The 22,528-nt window shown below is 43.4% G+C and overlaps 1 protein-coding gene across 1 annotated transcript; it reads left to right on the top strand.

Annotated features, from left to right (window-relative positions):
- Positions 1 to 252: 252 nt before the first annotated feature.
- Positions 253 to 22,461, top strand: LOC138787064 (G-protein coupled receptor 4-like). The gene is made up of 3 exons (XM_069964189.1): positions 253 to 277; positions 10,871 to 11,026; positions 21,506 to 22,461. The coding sequence occupies exon 3, from the start codon at positions 21,521 to 21,523 to the stop codon at positions 22,457 to 22,459; it is 939 nt and encodes a 312-aa protein (XP_069820290.1). The 5' UTR covers positions 253 to 277; positions 10,871 to 11,026; positions 21,506 to 21,520; the 3' UTR covers positions 22,460 to 22,461.
- The last annotated feature ends 67 nt before the right edge of the window (positions 22,462 to 22,528 follow it).

Genomic DNA, 22,528 nt, shown 5'->3' with positions numbered 1-22,528 from the left:
CTTCTTCCTCTGGATTAAAGTCCTTATAATCTCTGTCCCATCTGTTCCTGGTGGGGGATGTATTGGCCAGTACTCGGAGGGTGTTAGTCATAGTTGAGCCAAATCCTTACAAAGAAAGGAGAATGGACTGAGTAAAATATTTTAAGGAAGAAGCAGAGAATTATCTTACATTGGACAAAATATCTGTAATAAGAGATAACAAAATACCTACATCTTTTTTTATCAGATATTTTTTTATTAAGATTTCAGAAAAGAAAATTTAAGAAAAAAAAATAAGGTAACTCCAACGTCAGTGAGCGAAGATGCCCCCGACTCCAGTGATTACAGCAATCAGTAAAGAGTTAAAGAGGTGGTAAAAATCTTTTACTTTCAGATCAACTGGTTTCAAAAAGTTAGATAGATTTATAATTTACTTTTATTTAAAAATCTCAACTCTTCCCATATTGATCAGCTGCAGGAAGTGGTGTTTCCTTTTCAGTCTGACACTGTGCTCTCTGCTGACATCTCTGGCCGAGACCGGAATTGTCCAGAGCAGTAGCAAATCCCCATAGAAAACCTGTACTGCTCTGGCCAGGTTCTGTTTCGGACAGAGGTGTCAGCAGAGAACACTGTATCATACTGAAAAGAAAACACCACTTCCTGCAGGACATCCAGCACCTGATAAACACTGGAAGACTGGAGATTTTTAAATAGAAGTAACAAATATGTATAACTTTCTGAAACCAGTTGATTTGAAAGAAGAACACTTTTGCTGGAGTACCCACTTTAACTGTGGGTACTCCGGACCGTGCCCGCTAAAAGCTGTGGTCCCAGGCTACATGCGGCACCCAGGATCGCGGCGGTTTAGAGCGGGGCTGCCATGCGGCCCCTCTCTGAACGCCCCTAGCGACCACTGGACGCACCGGTACACCCAGGATCGTCTAGGGGTTAAAGGGGGTACTCCAGCAAAAGTGTTCTTCTTTCAAATCAACTGGTTTCAGAAAGTTGACAGCTGCATCTGAACACCTACTGCAGCCCTTCCCTGGTGTCTAGTGGGGTGGATGCCCCCCCCCCCACGCGATGCTATGGCAGAGGGGCGATCCATGCTTCCGGCACCGGTCAGGGTCTGCGCCGTAATGGCGCTGATCCCGGCTCGGCACTCTATTGCTGCAGCCGAAAGCAATAGAGTGCCTATCTCAGTGATCTATGCAGTATTACTATACTGCATAGCACGAACTGGAGAGAATGGAACGGCTGCACATCCCATCTATGGCTGATACTAATGCCGCTAGGCCTATATTAAAAATCAACACCAGAGTGTCTGTATATGAATTGATCAAGCCATATTGCCCCGTGTACCACCGCGCAGGTCCTCTGGTCCACACGGGTCCCTACGCTAACTCCACACCGTGTCGGTCAGCGACCGCCAACCCCGCAAAGCGTGCACATGCAGGGAAGGGAGGCCATGGAACGGCCCTGCAACCCCAATGTCACAGGACCAGACCCAAAAAGCCCCACCAAAGCCCAGCCAGCACCACCGGCGGGGAAGGCTGCCCCCAAACGACACAAGTATGGATATGGTATTACACTTACCATTGCTGCTCTCACAGAATGGGGAAGACTATACTGCATAGATCTCAATGAGAGATCAATGTGGCTATACTAGAAGTCCCCCTGGGGGGCTTCTAGTATAAGTGTAAAAAAAAAAAAAAAAAAAAAAAAAAAGTTTTATTATTAATAAAAAAAAAAGCCCTCCCCTAATAAAATTTTGAATCACCCCCCTTTTCCCATGTTATTAATAAAAATATATAAATAAATAAACATGTTTAATATGACCGCATGCGTAATCGCCCAAACTATTAATTTATTTCCTTCCTGATCTCCCACGGTAAACGGCGTAAGAGCAAAACAATTCCAAAGTGCAAAATTGCGCATTTTTGGTTGCATCAAATCCAGAAAAATTGTAATAAAAAGCGATCAAAAAGTCGCATATGCGCAATCAAGGTACCGATAGAAAGAACACATCATGACGCAAAAAATGATTTCTCACATAGACCCATAGGGCCCTATTCCACAGTAACGATAATCGGCCGAATCGTCCCCATTCGGCCCGATTTGGCCGATTATCGTGTCATCGGCTGATCGTTCATTTAGGGGCAGACCTAAAATCATCGTTCCCCCACCGCGCATCTCTACGGTTGAATAGCGGTGCGTGGCGGGCGACCGACGATTTGAGAAGCAGCAGCAGCAGCATACATTACCTGTCAGGTCTTCTGCTCCGCTCCGTCCTCCTCCTCGGGTCCCACGCGCTCTATCTTCAGAATGGCCTGTCAGCGGACGGAGCGCTCAGCCAATCACAGGCCGGGACCCCCGCGGCCTGTGATTGGCTGAGTGGCCTGTCAGCTGACAGGCCATTTTGAAGCTAGAGCGCGCCGAACCCGAGGAGGAGGACGGAGCGGAGCAGAAGACCTGACAGGTAATGTATGCTGCAAGGGCTGCAAGGACATCGGTAACGATGTCCCTGCAGCCCTCGCTCAACGATCATCGGGCCGTGGAATAGGCCCAGTAAACAAGCGTCGATCTAGCAGATCGGAACTCGTCTACATCGTTGATCGGGCCCTCCTCGGCCCGTGGAATAGGACCCATAGACCAAAGGATAAAAGCGCTATAAGCATGGTAATAGAGCAATTTTAAGGAACATATATTTGTTAAAAGTGGTTTGAATTTTTTAGAAGCCATCAAATAAAATAAAAGTTATACATGTTATATATCGTTGTAATCGTAACGACTTGAGGAACATATATAACAAGTCAGTTTTACCCCAGGGCGAACGGCGTAAAAACAATAACCCCCCAAATTAAAAAAAAAATGTTTTTTTACCACACATTGAATTTTTTTCTGGTTTTGCAGTGTACTTTATGCAAAAATACAGCCTGTCATTACAAAGTACAATTATTGGCCCAAACAATAGGAGGTCGTGTGGGTTTCTAGGAGGAAAAAACTAAAACACAAAAATTGAAATTGGCCCGGTCCTTTAAGGGTTAATGAAGACTTCTGGGGTCTTGCTTGTCCTTGGTTATGAAACTATTTCCAAGCTTTACGCTTCTTGTTCTTTTCAAACTGAACAATCGACAGGGTGGGCCTTACTGTATATCATATACTTGATGAATTACCTCCAGAACTTCCCTTTAATAAAAAATTTTAATAATACATATGCAAAAGGTGTTTAATTTTGCTCACCATCATTAACCCACTTATCATTAGTGGCAATATGAATTGAAGAAGGGGTTTTTTATCGTCTGTCGTTTTTAAGGCCATTACTGCATTAAAGTCCTGGTACTGTTTGTAAAAAGATTGGATTTTACTTGCCTGATACCACAGTGTTCCTGCATGTACTGTATGTGTCACCATAGTTGTCTCTCATTTGCGTATATTCTCTGACTCTGTTTTACATAGGCTATCTTTAGTTGTTTGTCATTGCATATAATAAAGCATTCAGCAGATCTACAGAGTAATACAAATACAATAATATATTCTGGACTAGGTCTAATAATGAAGTACTTTATTGGGAATGTAAGAACACAATAAACTAATATCATTGTCCTGGGTATTATGACGGGCAAAGGTAAATTGCTCTAATCTAATCAGTAATGACAATTATGTTGTTAAACAAAAGGGAACAGAGAATATTATAATGACCGTTGATTAAAGTTTAACTGTTAAAGGGGTTGGCCACTTTATAGTAAAATAGTTCAGTCTACAGTATTAATAAGTGTACTCCCTGTGTACCTCATAGAGCTAAACACAGACTCCCCTCTTCCAGGCTGTGCTGTCCTGCTCAGTGGTGATTCTGTCCATCACATGGCCAACATGGAGGAACATGTGACCATGTCCCACCCCCCAGTGTTCACCATAGGTATATACAGGCTCAGTGGTGGACACTGGGAACACCACATGCTCCTCCATGCTCGGACATCTTATGGACAGCCTCACCCCAGAGCAGGACAGCACAACCTGGAGGAATACTGTAAACAAGCGCTGATCTGCTAGGACAGCAAGGGCTGCACGAACATCGTTAGCGATGTCCATGCAGCCTTTGCCTAAACAGTTTTTTCATTAGCTGTCTACATTTCTAGTCTCCTCCTGCGTTCTGCATGCTTTCTCCCGGTGCTGCGCTCTGCAGCTTCAGCCACAGCCTGTGACTGGCTGAGCAGCCTGTCAGCTGAGATCGTTTCATTGGCTGATCGTTGTCTCTATTACACGTAGCAGTAATCAGCCGAATCGGGATGTTTCTGCTGATGTCACTATGTGTAATAGGGCCCTTAGGCTGTGGGATGATTGGCATTCTAAAGTGTCATGGAGACATAGCTGCTTTCTTGCGCTAACCCCTCTGTCCTCTCCATCTGTGATGTCCTTGAGTGGCGCAGACAGATTTAGTTGGATAACTCTAGTGGTGACTTCAGAGACTTGCTGTGTGTGTCAATCACCTGAAAACTTTAGGGTACAAACCCACACACCGTATACGCAGCAGATACGCAACAAATACGCAGCAGATTTGATGGTGCAGATTTGATGCTGTGTTCAGTTATTTAGATCTAATCTGCTTCGTGTTTGCTGCGTATTTGCTGCGTATTGCAGCAGTAAATACGCTGCGTATAAGGTGTGTGGGTTTATACCCATAATCAGTATTCTATAAAAGAACTGTTCTCCATTAGACTTTACTAAATGTCTGCTAAATTCTGAACACTGTAAAACTGTCCTTAAAAGGTCCTTTTAAACTTAGGATGTGAAAACAGGAAGTATGGGGTTAATGATACACCGGTTAATAAAACTGGGAAGTGCATTCTGGCCACATTGATAGACTGCAATACTTTGCTACCACTGACCTTTTGGCATCTAGTTCAACGAATAAGAAATATATTCAAATTATTTGTACAAAAGTGTATTTACAACCCCAACTCCAAAAAAGTTAGGATGCTGTGTACAGTGTATATATATATATATATATATATATATATATATATATATATATAACACAACATAACATATATATAACACAATGCAATGATTGGCAAAACTCATGGACCAATATTTTATTCACAAAAGAATATGGAACACGTGAGACATTTTACAATGCCATGAAAAGCATGAACGCGTATAGAACCAAATGGCAGCAAGGCATCTCAGAAAAGTTGAGGCGGGGACAAGAAAAGGCTGGAAAATAAGTGGTACCAATTGTGGAGAAATTTGCAAGTAAGGGTGACTTAACACAGAGAGATTTATCTGACAGATTTTTGAAACCAAAGCCAGGAATAGACTATAAACAGAGAACAGGTCATAAAGGAAAGACAGATTTCTCCTCTTGTGAAATCCAATCCTGGCTTTGGGTTCAATAATCTGTCAGATAAAACTCTCTGTGTAAACGCACTATTAGGCTATGTGACTGGGCAAAAAAAGGGCATGTTAGAAAGGCAGAGTCTCTCATAGGAAAGGATGGGCAGAGGTTCTGTGAAAAGCTGCATCTAAAAAATTGCTAAGTATTTAAAGAGGTATTCCAGGACAAAAAAAAACGTTCCCCCTATCCACAGGACCCCCAGGTGATCTCTGCATCGGGCCCTGGCTTTTGTGTAATAAAAATGTAATTAAAAAAGAAAAAAATTAACTAAAAAACAAGAGGACACAGTCAGAGGTTTGTTGGGGGAAAGATCAGAAGCAATGTGAAAAAATATTACTTGACTGAAAGAGTAGTAGGTGCTTGGAACAAACTTCCAGCAGATGTGGTTGGTGTATCTACAATAACTGAATATAAACCTGTCTGGGATAAACCTATATCTACCTAATAGGGCAGACTAGGTGGACCCAGTGGTCTTTTTCTGCCAACAATCTTCTATGTTTTTATGTAGAGCCGGGGCCTGATATAGGGATCGTCTGTGGGTTCAGAGGTCGGACCCCCGCAATCTCCTACTTTTCCCGTATCCTGTGGCTAGGGGAAAAATTTTTCCTGGAGTACCTCTTTAAATATCCCACCATCTACAGTACATAACGTCGTCAAAAGATTCAGAGAATCTGGAAACATCCATGTGTGCACAGGAGAAGTTCAGAGTGGTACTCAGTGCTGAGTCCGGTGGTGCACGAGGACAGGAACACAATCCCGACAAACAATTCAATTCCAAAACCCTTTTGAGTATAGAAAGATGATGCATAATAAAACCTATTACAGAGTTGTTGTTTTTATTAATTGCTTGATATCCAGGCAAGCACAGGTACTAGGAATAACTGTTATCCAGGCAACTACAGGTACTAGACATTACTCATATCCCTTTAACCACAAGTGCTATGCCTTACTGGTATCCAGGCATTACTGTTATCCAGGAAAACACAGGTACTAGACATTTCTGGTATCTATGCAATCACAGGTAGTAGGCTTTATTAGTAACCAGGCAACTACAGTTAAAAAGTTTTATTTGTATCCAGGCAACCACAGGTACTATACTTTATTGGTATCCAGGCAACCACTTGTACTATACAGACAACCACTGGTACTAGGTTTTATTGGTATCCAGGCAACCACAGATACAAGCCATTACTGGTATCCAGGTAACCACAGATACTAGACAGTACTGCTATTCAGACAACTGCATGTACTAGGCATTACTGGTATCCAGGCAACCACGGGTACTTGTCATCTCTGGTATCCAGGCAACCACAGGTACTAGGCATTGATGGTATCCAGGCAACCACAGGTACTAGGCTTTACTGGTATGCAAGCAACCACAGGTACTAGGCATTACTGGTATCTAGGCCAGGGCCGCTTTAACCAGAGGGCACATGGTGCACGTGCACCGGGCCCACTGGTTAAAGGGGCCCCCCCGAGCAGGCCGGCCGTTGCTATGTGCGACCAATGCGGTCGCACAGAGCTCCAGCCACCAGCCTGTCAGGGGGGAGCGCCATGGATGGGTAATCTACTTACCCCTCCATGGCGCCCCCTGCAGGCCCCCCCCGTCCGCCGCTGCCCCCGTCCGCTGCTGCTGCGGCGCTTCAGCGCTGCAGCAGCAGCGACACTGACAGAGAGAGAGCCATTGGCTCCCTCCCTGTCAGTCACTCTTGTGGCCGCACTTCCTGCGGTCACAAGAGGCCGCACTCTCCCTCTAGCGCCCGACGTCACTGGAGCGTCGGCGCAAGGGTAAGGGGAGTGCAGCCTCTTGTGACCGCAGGAAGTGCGGCCACAGGAGGGAAGAGAAGAGGAACGCATGGACCCAGGTGAGTAAGTGTTTGTTTTTTTCAATGTTATATGGGAGGGGGAGCAAATATACTATGGGGGAGCACAGGGGGCTATATACTATGGGGGGCACAGGGGGCTATATACTATGGGGGAGGACAGGGGGCTATATACTATGGGGGAGCACAGGGGACTATATACTATGGGGGAGGACAGGGGGCTATATACTATGGGGGAGCACAGGGGGCTATATACTATGGGGGAGCACAGGGGGCTATATACTACTGGGGAGCACAGGGGGCTATATACTATGGGGGAGCACAGGGGGCTATATACTATGGGGGGGCACAGGGGGCTATATACTATGGGGGGGCACAGGGGGCTATATACTATGGGGGAGGACAGGGGGCTATATACTATGGGGGGGCACAGGGGGGCTATATACTATGGGGGAGCACAGGGGGCTATATACTATGGGGGAGCACAGGGGAGCTATATACTATTGGGAAGCACAGGGGGCTATATACTATGGGGGGGCACAGGGGTCTATATACTATGGGGGAGCACAGGGGGCTATATACTACTGGGGAGCACAGGGTAGCTATATACTATTGGGGAGCACAGGGGAGCTATATACTATGGGGGAGCACAGGGGGCTATATACTATGGGGGAGCACAGGGGGCTATATACTACTGGGGAGCACAGGGGGCTATATACTACTGGGGGGCACAGGGAGCTATATACAATGAGGGAGCACAGGGGGCTATATGCTATGGGGGAGCACAGGGGAGCTATATACTACTGGGGAGCACAGGGGGCTATATACTACTGGGCAGCACAGGGGGCTATATACTATGGGGGGCACAGGGGGGCTATATACTATAGGGGAGCACAGGGGGCTATATACTACTGGGGAGCACAGGGGAGCTATATACTATGGGGGAGCACAGGGGAGCTATATACTATGGGGGAGCACAGGGGAGCTATATACTACTGGGGAGCACAGGGGACTATATACTACTGGGGAGCACAGGGGTCTATATACTATGGGGAGCACAGGGGAGCTATATACTACTGGGGAGCACAGGGGGCTATATACTATTGGGGAGCACAGGGGAGCTATATACTATGGGGGAGCACAGGGGAGCTATATACTATTGGGGAGCACAGGGGGCTATATACTATTGGGGAGAACAGGGGAGCTATATACTATTGGGGAGCACAGGGAGCTATATACTATTGGGGAGCACAGGGGTCTATATACTATGGGGGAGAGCACAGGGGGGCTATATACTATTGGGGAGAGCACAGGGGGCTATATACTATTGGGGGGAGCACAGGGGGGCTATATACTATTGGTGGAGAGCACAGGGGGGCTATATACTATTGTGGGAGAGCATAGGGGTCTATATACTATTGGAGAGCACAGGGGGGCTATATACTATTGGGGGAGAGCACAGGGGGGCAATATACTATTGTGGGAGAGCACAGGGGGGCTATATACTATTGTGGGAGAGCACAGGGGGGGCTATATACTACTGGGGAGAGTGCACAGGGGGGCTATATACTAATGGGAGAGCGCACAGCAGGACTGTATATAACTAGAGGAGCACATGAGGGTCTATATACTACAGGGACACCTTAAAACTATGGAGGCACAGAGGGGTGTAACTATGTAGGGGTACAGAGGGGTGTAACTATTGTATAGGGGTATAAGGGACCTAACTACTGGATGTGTTGGAGCCTAAAATATTTGTCTGGCAGATTCTGGAGAGAAGATTCACAGCCAGGAGAAGACTTCAAGGTGGCCCAGGCTGGATGGAGAGAAAAAGAAAAGGTGACAGACTCTGATCGGAGAAGACGCCCCCGGTGAGTCACTGGATGTAACTGCACTCTGTTATAGGGTTGTAGTGTTAGGGGTCATGATGTGGCGGTATTATGTAATGGTATCATTGGTGATATCTTTCTGTTTCGTTTAGTGCAGTTTTTATGTAATATGTAATCACTGTATGGTAGAAATAGTGTTATAAGGTAACTACTGTATATATTGGGGCTCCTGATACAGTGTGGGGGCAAATTCAGTACATTATACAATGTGCCGAAAGGGAAGGGGGGGCCCACTCTTGAGGGCTGTGCACTGGGCCCACCAATGTATTAAAACGGCCCTGATCTAGGCAACCACAGGTACTAGGCATTATAGTATCCAGGCAACCACAGATACTAGGTTTTATTGATATCCAGGCAACCACAGGTACTAGGGTTTACTGGTATCCAGGCAACCAAAGGTGCTAAGAATTAATGGTATCCAGGCAACCAAAGGTACTTGGTTTTATTGGTATTCAGGCAACCACACGTACAAGACATTACTGGTATCTAGGCAACCAAAGTTACTAGGCATTACTTGTACCCAGGCAACAACAGTATCCAGGCAACTACAGGTACTAGGCTTTACTGTTATCCAAGCAACTATAGGCCTCACTTGTTTGCAGTTAAGCACAGGTGCAAAGCTTAACTGGTATCCAGACAACCACAAGTAACAAACAAGCTTCTTAAAGAGATTGTGGAAAAAGTTAAAGAAAGCTATATCCTTCAGTATATTCCAAGTCTAAAATGATTTCAGTATAAAAAAGCAGTAAGTCCATATATTTCAAGTATACCCAAAGTATTACTGATGGATTTCAGTGAGTGAACTCTCAAGCCACCCTTTTGCATCTTGATTACAAAAGAGACTGTTATTACTGTGTACTGTGCCTTTAAGAAATGCTACAGTAAAAGTTTAATCTGTTCAAGTTACTGCTGGACTCTGTGGTTCCTTAGCACTACATTGCATCATACTATAGGGACTACCTACTACCTTTAACAGGCGAGTGCTTGGGATCCAGGTGGCATACACCACTCATGCCCTGTAACAAGTGCTGCAGTGGTACTGCAAGATCTGCCCTCTGTGCTTGGGATCCAGGTGGCATACACCACTCAGGCCCTGTAACAAGTGCTGCAGTGGTACTGCAAGATCTGCCCTCTACCAATAACAACTGGCACCAACAAAGTTACCGCTCAAGTCCTTAGACATGTCAAAAAATACTGATAGCAACAGATCTCTCTCCTGAGACCTAATTGACAAACTTTGTAAATGTAATAAAGTTTAGAAGGTGGATTAGTTAACCACAGATGACAGTCTAGAAAAGATAGGTTAGTAACACTTAAAGCTGTGCATCCAGTTACGTTCTGTGTGCATGTTTTCTGTCACTCTGTGGTCACCGAGGACAGGAGGATGTGATCTCTTACATCCTGGAGATTTTAGTCTATAACATTTCTTTACTTTTTAAAAGGGCACTGTCATTAAAAACAAATAATGTTAAATCAGTAGGGGAGGTGATCTACTACATCTTTGCTTTTTCTTCATTTCTTTTTTTTAGTCTGTTTTCTATATGAAATATAATTCTATACATTCAGCCACTAGGTGTCACATTTATTGGAAAATTGCAGACAAGGCTCCATCACTAAGTCTATTTGGTCACAAAAGAAAAACTAAAACATAACCTTTACATAACACAGGTATAAATCCTTGAACTAAGGATGTACACGAATACGAAACACTTCATGCAAATCCATGTAAGGATGGATTCTATTCTGAACCACCCCCTGATGTAATTTAATTTTTGACCCTATAGAGCACATGCAAGACTCTCGCGGAGTTGTCAAATGGACTTTTTGGTGTCATCGTTGTTTGTCACATAGAGGAAGTGACTGGTGGGGCTGATGAGCCAAATTACCCTTCCTGCTATCCTGGTTTGGAGTTACATATTGGGGAGTTACATGTTGGGGTGGTAAGTACTTTAGTTTTCTTTTGCAAATATTTTAAAAGTTTTACATTTTTACAAACAAAACCATACAAACACACACTGCTTATTCGTTTATGCCATGTACAGTATAATTTCCCTTGTGGTTTAATACAACATCTATATAATAAAAATGAAAGTCTGTCTGTCTGTCTGTCCCAAATAGACTTCCAAACGCCTGAACCGTTTGATCCCAAATTTGGCACACAGATACATAGGGTGCCCAGGAAGGTTATTGCGAAGGTCCCGTCCCCGCCAGATGTACAGGAGAGGAGGGGGAGGGGGAAGAGCAGCGCCCCATAGAAATGAATGGGAAAATCTCCTCACTGCAAACACAGGTGATATAATTAGCTGCAGCTGCCCAGCAGTTGGCAGTTGGGAGCCTTAGCAACCAATAGGATTACTGCTTTCACAGGTTGCTGGAATGTGAATGGTGGCTAGGGCCAGCTGCCTCACAACAGATCCACAGAAATAACTGGTAGACCCCCCCTACTCCATCTATACAGTACATGTATACAGGACCCCCTACTCCATCTATACAGTACAGGTATACAGGAACCCCTACTCCATCTATACAGTACATGTATACAGGGCTCCCTACTCCATCTATACAGTACATGTATATACAGGACCCCCTACTCCATCTATACAGTACATGTATACAGGACCCCCTACTCCATCAATACAGTACATGTATACAGGACCTCCTACTCCATCTATACAGGTATAGAGGGCAGTATTACCAGCTGCTGCTGCCCTAAGCACTAAACATGAAGACGCCCCATCCTCACTCACCAATTAGCATGAGGATAGGTAGGTAATAGCTCCAGATGTCACATTTAACACCGCCACACCAGACCTGACCAATACCGCCATACTGTGACTGGATAACACTGCCATACCAGACCTGACCAATACCGCCTTACTGTGACTGGATAATACTGCCATACCAGACCTGACCAATACCGCCTTACTGTAACTGGATAACACCGCCACACCAGACCTGACCAATACCGCTATACTGTGACTGGATAACACCGCCACACCAGACCTGACCAATACCGCCATACTGTGACTGGACAACACCACTACACCAGACCTGACCAATACCTCCTTACTGTGACTGGATAACACTGTCATACCAGACCTGACCAATACCGCCATACTGTGACTGGATATGGCTGGGTTCACACTGTGTTTTTGCAATCCGTTTTTTTTATCTGTTTTTTTTTGCAAAAAACGGAGGAAAAAAACAGATGCATTTGTGTGCATCCGTTTTGATCCGTTTTTCCATTGACTTCTATTGTAAAAAAAACAGATCAAAACGGATGTGTTTTTATATTGGACACAAAAGTAGTGTCAGCTACGTTTTTGTGTCCGTAAAAAAAAAAAAAACGGATCAGTTTTGATTAGTTTTTTTTTACAATGGAAGTTGATTGAAAAACGGATCCGCACACAAATGCATCCGTTTTTTTCATCCGTTTTTTGCAAAAACGGATTGCAAAAACGCAGTGTGAACCCAGCCTAACACTGTCATACCACACCTGACCAATACCGCTATACTGTGACTCGATAACACTGCCACACCAGACCTGACCAATACCGCCATACTGTGACTGGATAACACCACTATACCAGACCTGACCAATACCGACACACTGTGACTGAATAACACAGCCATACCAGACCTGACCAATACCACCATACTGTGACTGGATAACACCGCTATACCAGACCTGACCGATACTGCCATACCCTCCCTCGAAAAGACACCAGATTTTCTGAACGGGAGGGTACTGCCCCTCTGCAAGGTGCTACCCTAGGCAACAGACCATGGGTGCCTAATGGTAAATACGACCCTGCAGGTATACAGAACTCTACAGGTATACAGGACCGCAAAACTATACACTACAGGTGCACAGGACCTCCACAAACTATATACTACAGGTATACAGGACCCCAAACTTTACACTACATGTATACAGGACCCCCAAACTATACACTACAGGTATACAGGACCTCCACCAACTATATACTACAGGTATACAGGACCCCCAAACTTTACACTATAGGTATACAGGACCTCCACCAACTACATACTACAGGTATACAGGACCCTCAAACTATACACTACAGGTATACAGGACCCCCGAACTATATTCTACAGAACACTACAGGTATACAGGACCTCAAAACTATACACTACAGGTACACAGGACCTCCACCAACTATACACTACAGGTATACAGGACCCAAAAACTATACACTACAGGTTTACAGGACCTCCATCAACTATATAATACAGGTATACAGGACCCCAAACTATACACTACAGGTTTACAGGACCCCAAAACTATACACTACAAGTATAAAGGAATGCCACCAACTATATACTACAGGTATATAGGACCTCACACTATACAATACAGGACCCCAAAACTATACACTACAGGTATACAGGACCTCCACCAACTCTATACTTCAGGTATACAGCACCTTCACCAACTCTATACTACAGGTATACAGGACCCCCAAACTTTACACTACAGGTATACTGGACCTCCACCAACTATATACTACAGGTATACAGGATCCCAAACTATACACTACGGGTTTACAGAAACCCAAAACTATACACTATAGGTATACAGGACCTTCACCAACTCTATAATACAGGTATACAGCACCCCCCACCAACTCTATACTACAGGTATACAGGACCCCAAACTATACATTACAGGTATACAGGACCCGAAAACTATACACTACAGGTATACAGGACCTCCACCAACTCTATACTACAAGTATACAGCACCTTTACCAACTCTGTACTACAGGTATATAGGACCCCCAAACTTTACACTACAGGTATACAGGACCTCCACCAACTACATACTACAGGTATACAGGACCCTCAAACTATACACTACAGGTATACAGGACCCCCGAACTATATACTACAGGTATACAAGACCTCCACCAACTATACACTACAGGTATCCAGGACCCTCAAACTATAAACTACATGTATACAAAACCTCCACCAACTATACATTACAGGTATACAGCACCAACTATTTACTACAGGTATAAAGGACCCCCGAACTATACAGTACAGGTCCACAGGACCTTCACCAACGATACACTGCAGGTATACAGGACTTCAGAAACTATACAGTACAGGTATACAGCCCCCTCCAACTATACACTACTGGTATACAGGACCTCCCTCAACTATACACTACAGGTATACAGCCCCCACCAACTACACACTACAGGTATGCAGGACTCCCCCAACTATACACTATAGGTATACAGCCCCCCACCCAACTATGCACTACAGATATGCGGGACCCCTAAAAACTATACACTGTAGGTATACAGAACCCCTCCAACTTAGCACTACAGGTATACACTAATTCCACTAATGAAACAATACCTTTAGATTGGCCTCCTGGGCACCTTAGAACAAATCTAATTAACACACTGACACTTTATACCCGGGCAGCGCCGGGTACATTTTCTAGTACACTCTATAAAAGATGCGAATGGGCAATCAGACACCTCCACAGCAAAAATAGCAGGAGCGTTTCAACGCTTGTACTCTGACGTTTATAATCTAAACTTCTCTGAAAATCTCCCCACCCCCACTACAAGAACACCTCTTGTATACCCTAAACTTTAGTAGGCGGATACTTATCCCTTGAAATGTGTGTAGATACATTACGAAATATACATTACGATTTTACAATGCAGCTCCAAAAAATACTTTCCTAGTTTAACTTAAATTTATTTATGTCAGAAATACTAAACCATTTACTCCAGTTCTCCTGCCACTTCATTGTATTATTCATTTTACATGCAACTATATGTTCCATTACACAATTGTAATGTACTAAAGAAAGAATTTCATTTATATTAGGGAGTTCTGTATTTTTCCATCTTATTAGCTATTTTAGTCCTATGTTATCCAGACCTAAGGGAAGCAAAGCTGTCCCGGGCACTTGAGTTAAAGACATTCCTGTGATGATATATAATAGCTGGAATATTTAATCAGATTACCAGATCCCATTCCCACCATATATGCAGCAGGGTGCTTACTTCCCGTTTGCATCTCCAGCATTTATCTGATGCTCCAGGGTACATCGGGGACCAATGGTGTGGGGTGATATGTCACCTATAAAGTAATTTGCTTGAAGACTCTAGGTGATTGATACAGTGAGATGTGTGCATACTTAGGTTATAAACCATGTTCCATGGCTCTATAGCAGGGGTGGGGAACCTTTTCCATGTCGAGGGCCGGTCGGGCATTAATAAAATCATTTGAGGGCCGCATACCGTGTGCGGCAGTTAGTAGCGTGGGTTTGCAGCACCCGGGGCAAGGCAAAGTATTGTTCCCCTAGTGCCCCTGCTATTGTAGTTAACCCCCAGTGATGTCCCTGGTAGCCTAGTTAACCCCCATCAGGCATGTCCCTGGTGGCCTAGTTAACCCCCATCAGGCATGTCCCTGGTGGCCTAGTTAACCCCCATCAGGCATGTCCCTGGTGGCCTAGTTAACCCCCAAATAAAAAAAATAAACATCCCACTCACCTTACCTCCGCTCCCACGCTGCCCATGTCCTCTTCTGTCCCAGGTCCTCTGTGCCGGTCTTCTCCTGCAGGCAGCGCGCGATGAAATTACGTCATTGCGCGCAGCCCGCAGGAGACTGAAGACACGCGCCGCTCTGCTGGGGAAGAATCCGGCATAGACAGCATCCTCCTGTGTCTGGCAGCTGTCACAGACACTGGAGGATGCTGTGTATGCCGGCTCCTTCCTCCTCCAGAGCGGCGCGCATCACAGGGGAGCTGCGGGCCGCGGGCCGCATCGGGAGGTCTCAGGGGCCGGATGCGGCCCGCGGGCCGGAGGTTCCCCACCCCTGCTCTATAGGTTGTAGATATGTGTGAGATAGGGAGCTTTGAGCTTCTCTCTGTATACGAAAGAAAATGTCTTAAAGCAAATGTACCACCGGTACATTACGCTTTTTTTGTTGTTTACATGAATAGACCGATGCGGGCATGGGGAAACTGATGCTTCTGTCCTTTTACTGAACCAACGCCTGGTTTCTGCGCATGGCGCCGGTCTATTACCGAGCTGGCATGCTCAGGCATGAAGTACTGTATATGGGCTCATGTTTCCATTGATTCTAATAGAGCTGCGTCACAGAAGGAAGGGCAGATCGTCACACTGATGGTCGGTCCGCCTCCAGTGCCTCACGCCCGGCAGTCGCTCAGTAAAAGACTTGCGCCGTGCGCAGGAATCGGGCGACAGTTCATATTCATGTAAAAAAACAAAAAAGCAATGTATTTGTGGTACATTTGTAAGAACTTAGAGAAGTTTTTTTTTTTTTAATATATTGATAACAAATTAGTGAGAAAAATTTAAGGGTTAACCTCTCGTATAGATCACAATATAGTGATCAATCTTTTTCTGTATCCATTCTTTGTCATTTGACTCGGGGATACAGTGCTTGTATTTTTTATTATCAAACACTGCCTCAGTTTACAATTGGTGATGCGCTTCACTGAATATCATTAGGAACGTATTGCGTCTGGATGTCACTCTTTCGCTCTCTCTTGGGCATACTGCAATTTTTCTACATATATTTAGTGAAAGTTACATTTTAGAAAAGTGAGGTCTTTTTGGATTTTTTTTGCATTGGACGCTGTCCCCACTTTAGTGTAATATATGAAACCCACATTTTTATTTTTTTATTGTGATCTCACAAAGTGGGATTTTCTGTCTGCAACATTCTATCTCCAGGATCTGGTAATGTAGTGCTGCCTTGCTTCTACTTTTGCTTGAAGATGAGTGCGGTGTATGTTTTAAATAAGAGGAAGGTGTGTGTGATAATATCAGGGCTGCAGAGCAGCACAAAGCTTCATACAGAAACCACACACAACCTCGCACTGCAGACCCAGGTACTCCATTACAGTAAGTTCTTTCACCAGTGTAGGTTTTTTTATGGCAATTTTTTTAATTATTATTATTACTTTTTGTCTATTTTGCCTTCACTGAAGCACTGAAATGTCACTTATAAAAGTTATTATGGTAATTAGAATAGACATGTATGTAAGGATTTCCTTTAACCCCCAATAATTCTATAACTACCTTCTAACCAGGCTTCTATATAACAATTGGATCAGTGTTATACCTTCTGTGTGCAATGGATACTTTCTTAGGGAGCCTTTATTTATGCAGATACATGTGCAGTTACCGATATGCACAAAATCACAGGCATCTATTGTAGATTTGCAGCTGCAGACACTGGTATACATTGTGTAACTGAAAAAAGCATAGTGCGTCTACAGAAATTTAGCACCAATAAATTGTAATATTATATGTTTTAAGTAAGGAGTCAAGGCCACTCAGTTTTGTTCAATGAATCTACCTTAACAGCATGTGGCATAGAGTTCCATAGAGTCACTGCTCTTACAGTAAAGAATCCCAAACTGTGATTATGGTGAAACTTTCTTTCCTGTAGACGTAGGCAATGCCCCCTTGTCATGGTTACAGGTCTAGGTAAAAGATCAAATATCTCTATACTGACCATTCATACATTTGTACCTTGTCATCAGATTGTCCCCTTTAGGCTTCCCTGAATGACCTTAGTCGCCCTCTTCTGCACCAGCTCCAATTCATCAATGTCCTGATGTGTGTTCTGAAGGACATACAGCAGCTGATAAGTACTGGATGACTTGAGATTTTTTCAAATAGAAGTAAGGTACAATTCTATATGAATTCCTAAAACTAGTTGATTTAAAAGGAAAAAAAAAAATTCACTGGGGTGACATTTCTCTGCCCAAGGCTGTGTTCACACAACGTCAAAAAAAGAGAAAAGGCGCCCACTTTTGCTATTTAAAAAAAAGTCTGTTATTGCCATGATTTAACTGACTGCAATGCAATGTATTGAAGTCAATGGAGAGACGGACGTCCAATGCACACAATGTATTGAATAACGGACATTATCACGGCAGACGTCAAAATAATGACCATGACAATTATTTTCGGACGTCTTTTGCAAACAGGGAACGTTTTTTATTAGTTGTTCACACACAGTTTTTCTTTTGTCACCGTTCTTTCTCTGTTTTTACTAATAAATTCAATGGACTTTTCAATTAAGCCGCATCCAAAGGCCAATTAGTTACCCAAACTAGAATAATGCACCAACAGCCGTCATTGCTGAGGCCAGACAGCTAAATGACGTCCGTTATTTCAGACTCAAAATGACAGATGTAATTTTAAACGGAGCAGAAAAAATGTTGTGTGAACATAGCCCAAGCCTGAAACTTTCCTAGATCTCTTTGTAGTGTGTATTATCATGCTCTATTACCTTACAGAGCTTAGTATGATCTGCAAATGTAACAACTCTACAAAGTCATTTTTAAACACATTAAAAATAAAAGGGACCAACACTGACCTATTTGACATTAACTGTGACCCAATCATAGAATATAGAAATACAGAAAATTGGTCAGCACATCCAATAGAAATAATATAACTAAGCAGGTGCACACTGCCATGGCCGAAATACAGATGCAAACATACAAAAAATGCAAATATGGATAATATACACATTTTCAATTTGCAATATTGCTATGAAAAAATGAGATTGTCAGCATATCATTTAATCAAATAGTGTTTACCATCCCAGTGACCTGAGAAAAGGGATAGACCCTAACCAGATAGCAGGAATGCTGGCCCAATTAGGCGGCCTGACATTCCTGCAAAGTTAATGGAGGGATATTTAAACAGGCCTCTTATTCCCAGCAGATGCCTGTGATAATTTTAGATTCTGCCAGACCTTTGGCTTTGTCCCTTACCCCGACTTTGCCTTGTGATTTTGCACTCCGCTCTTGCACGCCTTCTGTTAGTTACTGGATGTAACTGCACTGTAATCACATATATGATATGTATGGTATCTACATCTGTATGGGTCAGTGTATGGGGGAAATATTGGTCTTTAGAAAGTACATTTTACTTAAAGAGTCACTGTCGTATTTTTTTTTTTTTTTTTTCCAGAAATGAACAGTCCAGGCGATTTTAAGAAACTTTGTAATCGGGTTTATTAGCCAAATATGCCATTATCTGCATTTAAAAAGCCTTTTCCCAGCCCCCCCCTCCCTCTTTTCTATCCACTGCAAAAAGTCAGGAAATTGTGACTTGTTGCATCACACCTACCCAGTCTGTTCTAGGGAGAGGAGGGGGGGGGGGGAAGGAGGGAGTTAGCCACAGCAGAAAGCAGATAACAGAGGATTACAGGTACGGAGCTGGGTGACAGCTGTAATCAGGGCTCAGAGAGGTCAGTGGTGACTGTCAGAGGAGATAAAGGGTGAGGTATTTGTAGATTAACTCTTTGTTGTCCTGTTTTGGTCTTTTATTTAGCTGTCTCCATAGGAGAACAATGAAGACAGGAGGGAGAGCCTCAAACTGCTTTTTCATGATAAAAATGCATTTTTCGGGTAATAAACCTAATTACAGAGTTTCCTAAAATTGCCTGTACTATTGATTTCTGTAAAAAATCACGACCGTGACACTTTAATAATGATATGGTGGTATTGGTCACTATATGGTGGTAATAATAGTGGTCAAGGTGTGGCTTATTTGATTCTTAATTACTGTTATTATTTATAATATTGGTCTTGGTATACTCCATTTGATTAGTAATAGTATGGCAGTGTGTCTTCCACAAAGCATCCAGTCTACGATGCACCTATGACCCTCCAACTACAATTAAAAAAGCTGCAGGAAGTTGTAGCAGCAAGCACTAAAACTCCCAGCATTTACTATTAATTTACAGTTGGGATTCAATCAGCTGACAAGTCCTTAGATAACTGTGAACCACAGATTGGAACCTTCATAAGCCTCTACACAACTCTTCACTTAGCTCTTCGCCAATAATAGGTTGTCCTTTTAGAAACTATAACTCCCAGGATACCACAAATTTCTTAATTTTAGAGTTGTATTTTAACTCAATTCAAGCAAACATAGATAGTCCTGGCACTGCGGCTATTATTCTCTTAGGGGAGTAGTTCACATGGGCAGATGAAGTTGCGTCAAGCATGGTTGTATCGGTAAACCATATGCGGTGATCTCTTTTTATTAAAGTATTGTATCGCCCCCCAAAAGTTATACAAATCACCAATATACACTTATTACGGGAAATGCTTATAAAGTGCTTTTCTCCCTGCACCTACTACTGCATCAAGGCTTCACTTCCTGCATAATATGGTGATGTCACTTCCTGGATAACATGGTGATGTCACTTCCTGGATAACAAGGTGATGTCACGACCTGACTCCCAGAGCTGTGTGGGCTGTGGCTGCTGGAGAGGATGATGGCAGGGGGACACTGAGGGACACAGGGCACTGGAGGGACACTGAGCATCCCCCTGCCATCATCCTCTCCAGCAGCCACAGCCCGCACAGCTCTGGGAGTCAGGTTGTGACATCACCATTTAATCCAGGAAGTGAAGCCTTGATGCAGTAGTAGGTGCAGGGAAAAAAGCCCTTTATAAGCATTTCTCGTAATAAGTGTATATTGGTGATTTGTATAACTTTTGGGGTGCAATACAATACTTTAATAAAAATTTTGTCCGGACCTCTCCTTTAACTAAATGCTTGTTATTCACAAGGAAGTTGTGGACACAGATACAATTGAATCCAGGATGGTACAGGGTCAGCATGCCATTTTTTACCGGTTCTTCACTTGTGGGTCCCCAGGATCAGTTCCACTAGCGGCCCTAGGTAACCTAGTCTGACTCTGATGGCGTGAAAAGAGGACATCATCACAAGCTAGCAGAGCACATTAAGACTGGAAGATTTGAAAGGGGAGAAGACCAGTGAGGCAGCAACAGAGGTAAGATTGTTCTCTTTTAGTGTTTTATTACAATGGATATTGGCCTGGACAATTTCTCTAACAGAAACCCGACAGATCCCATTAAGACTGGTGTCCAGCTTGCAGTGCATCTGGGACTAATTAAGAGAGGTGTATAGTGAATTGGATATTTTTCAAACATGGTGTAAAGTAGAATTGTCTTAGTTGCCCCTAGCAACCAATCAGATTCCACTTTTCATTTTTCAAAGAATCTGTGAGGAATGAAAAGTGGAATCTGATTGGTTGCTAGGGGCAACTAAGCCAATTCTACTTTACAATAGTTGGATAAATCTCCCCCTCTATTTTTACTAACATGTAAGTGAATTTAGCGTCTCTTTAAATCTCTCCGTATCACATTTGACAACTTTAAAATAATTCTATAAATATTCTAAGACGTCTCCATAGGTTTCACCAGAACCCAAGCTTTTCTCAAATTAAAACCTGTGTAATATAAAATCTTGGTCATCTAGTATCTGTTATACAAGACCAATCAATACAGAACTATAAAATGATATCTGTAGCTCCTAACTAAAGTATATTATTTTCCTCTTTTAGACAGCTCCAGAGAAGATGTCTATAGATGTCACCTCTCCTCCAACCAACCTCACACAGGACTACATATCCACTGAACATACCTATCCATGGAACAATACCTCTGAAGGATATACAATGGTTTTTTGTTGTATTTACATTGGAAACACTGTGTTGGGGCTGACAGTCAACAGTTTGGTTATGTGGGCAATCTGGCCACAAGTCACTAGTTCGCTTGGTCTGCCCATTTATGTGGTCAACCTTCTCTGTGCTGCCCTCCTGGAGTGTTTGATCTTACCATTCGGAGCTGCCTACCTATTACACTGCTTTGCAGTGGGCCCTGTTGGCTGCCATATTCTTAGCCTGATTCCCAAGGTTGCTCAGCGGACGGCGACAATGTTTACCGTGTGGATATTTGTGGTGCGATATGTAGCAGTATCTTTTCCCCTCAATTTCAGGAAATTTTGTAAAGGTTGGGTGCTCGGGTCCGTGAGCGTTACAGTGTGGGTGACAGCATTTACCATTTCAGTAACCGAGCAAGTACTATCACGAGACGACGCAAATCTCTGTTTTCCAGATTACAGATTCAAGCCTGATTGGGTGCTGCTGCATTTGATCATATCATTTCTTTTTAGCCATATAGCTCTCATTCATCTTTGTATATTTACTTACCTAATCTCCTGTTCAGTGAAGAACTCAGACACAGTGCCTATTGAACAGTATAAAAGGATCAGTAGGTTACTTGTTTTTGTCGTTATCACTTTTGCAGTATTTTTTTGCCCCATGCATATTGTTTCGCAGTACCACAATATTATGTTACTTGGTAAATCAAACTTTAAGGGACAAGAAAAATTGAATTCGCTTTATGACATGCTGTTTACCTTTAATAGTTTCGGTGTAGTAATTGCCCCTATTTTCTATATAGTTAGTTCCAGTACAGTGTATACAAGGCTTAAGGGGCTTATTAAGTGCGGATAAAGGTTCACATGCAGCTAAAGGAAATGTTGTACTGTAGAAATGGCATAATTTACTGCAAATTTGAGAATT

The sequence above is a fragment of the Dendropsophus ebraccatus genome, chromosome 3, assembly GCF_027789765.1.
Source record: "Dendropsophus ebraccatus isolate aDenEbr1 chromosome 3, aDenEbr1.pat, whole genome shotgun sequence".
Lineage (NCBI taxonomy): Eukaryota > Metazoa > Chordata > Amphibia > Anura > Hylidae > Dendropsophus > Dendropsophus ebraccatus.
This window is presented reverse-complemented; position numbering and strand designations above follow the sequence as displayed.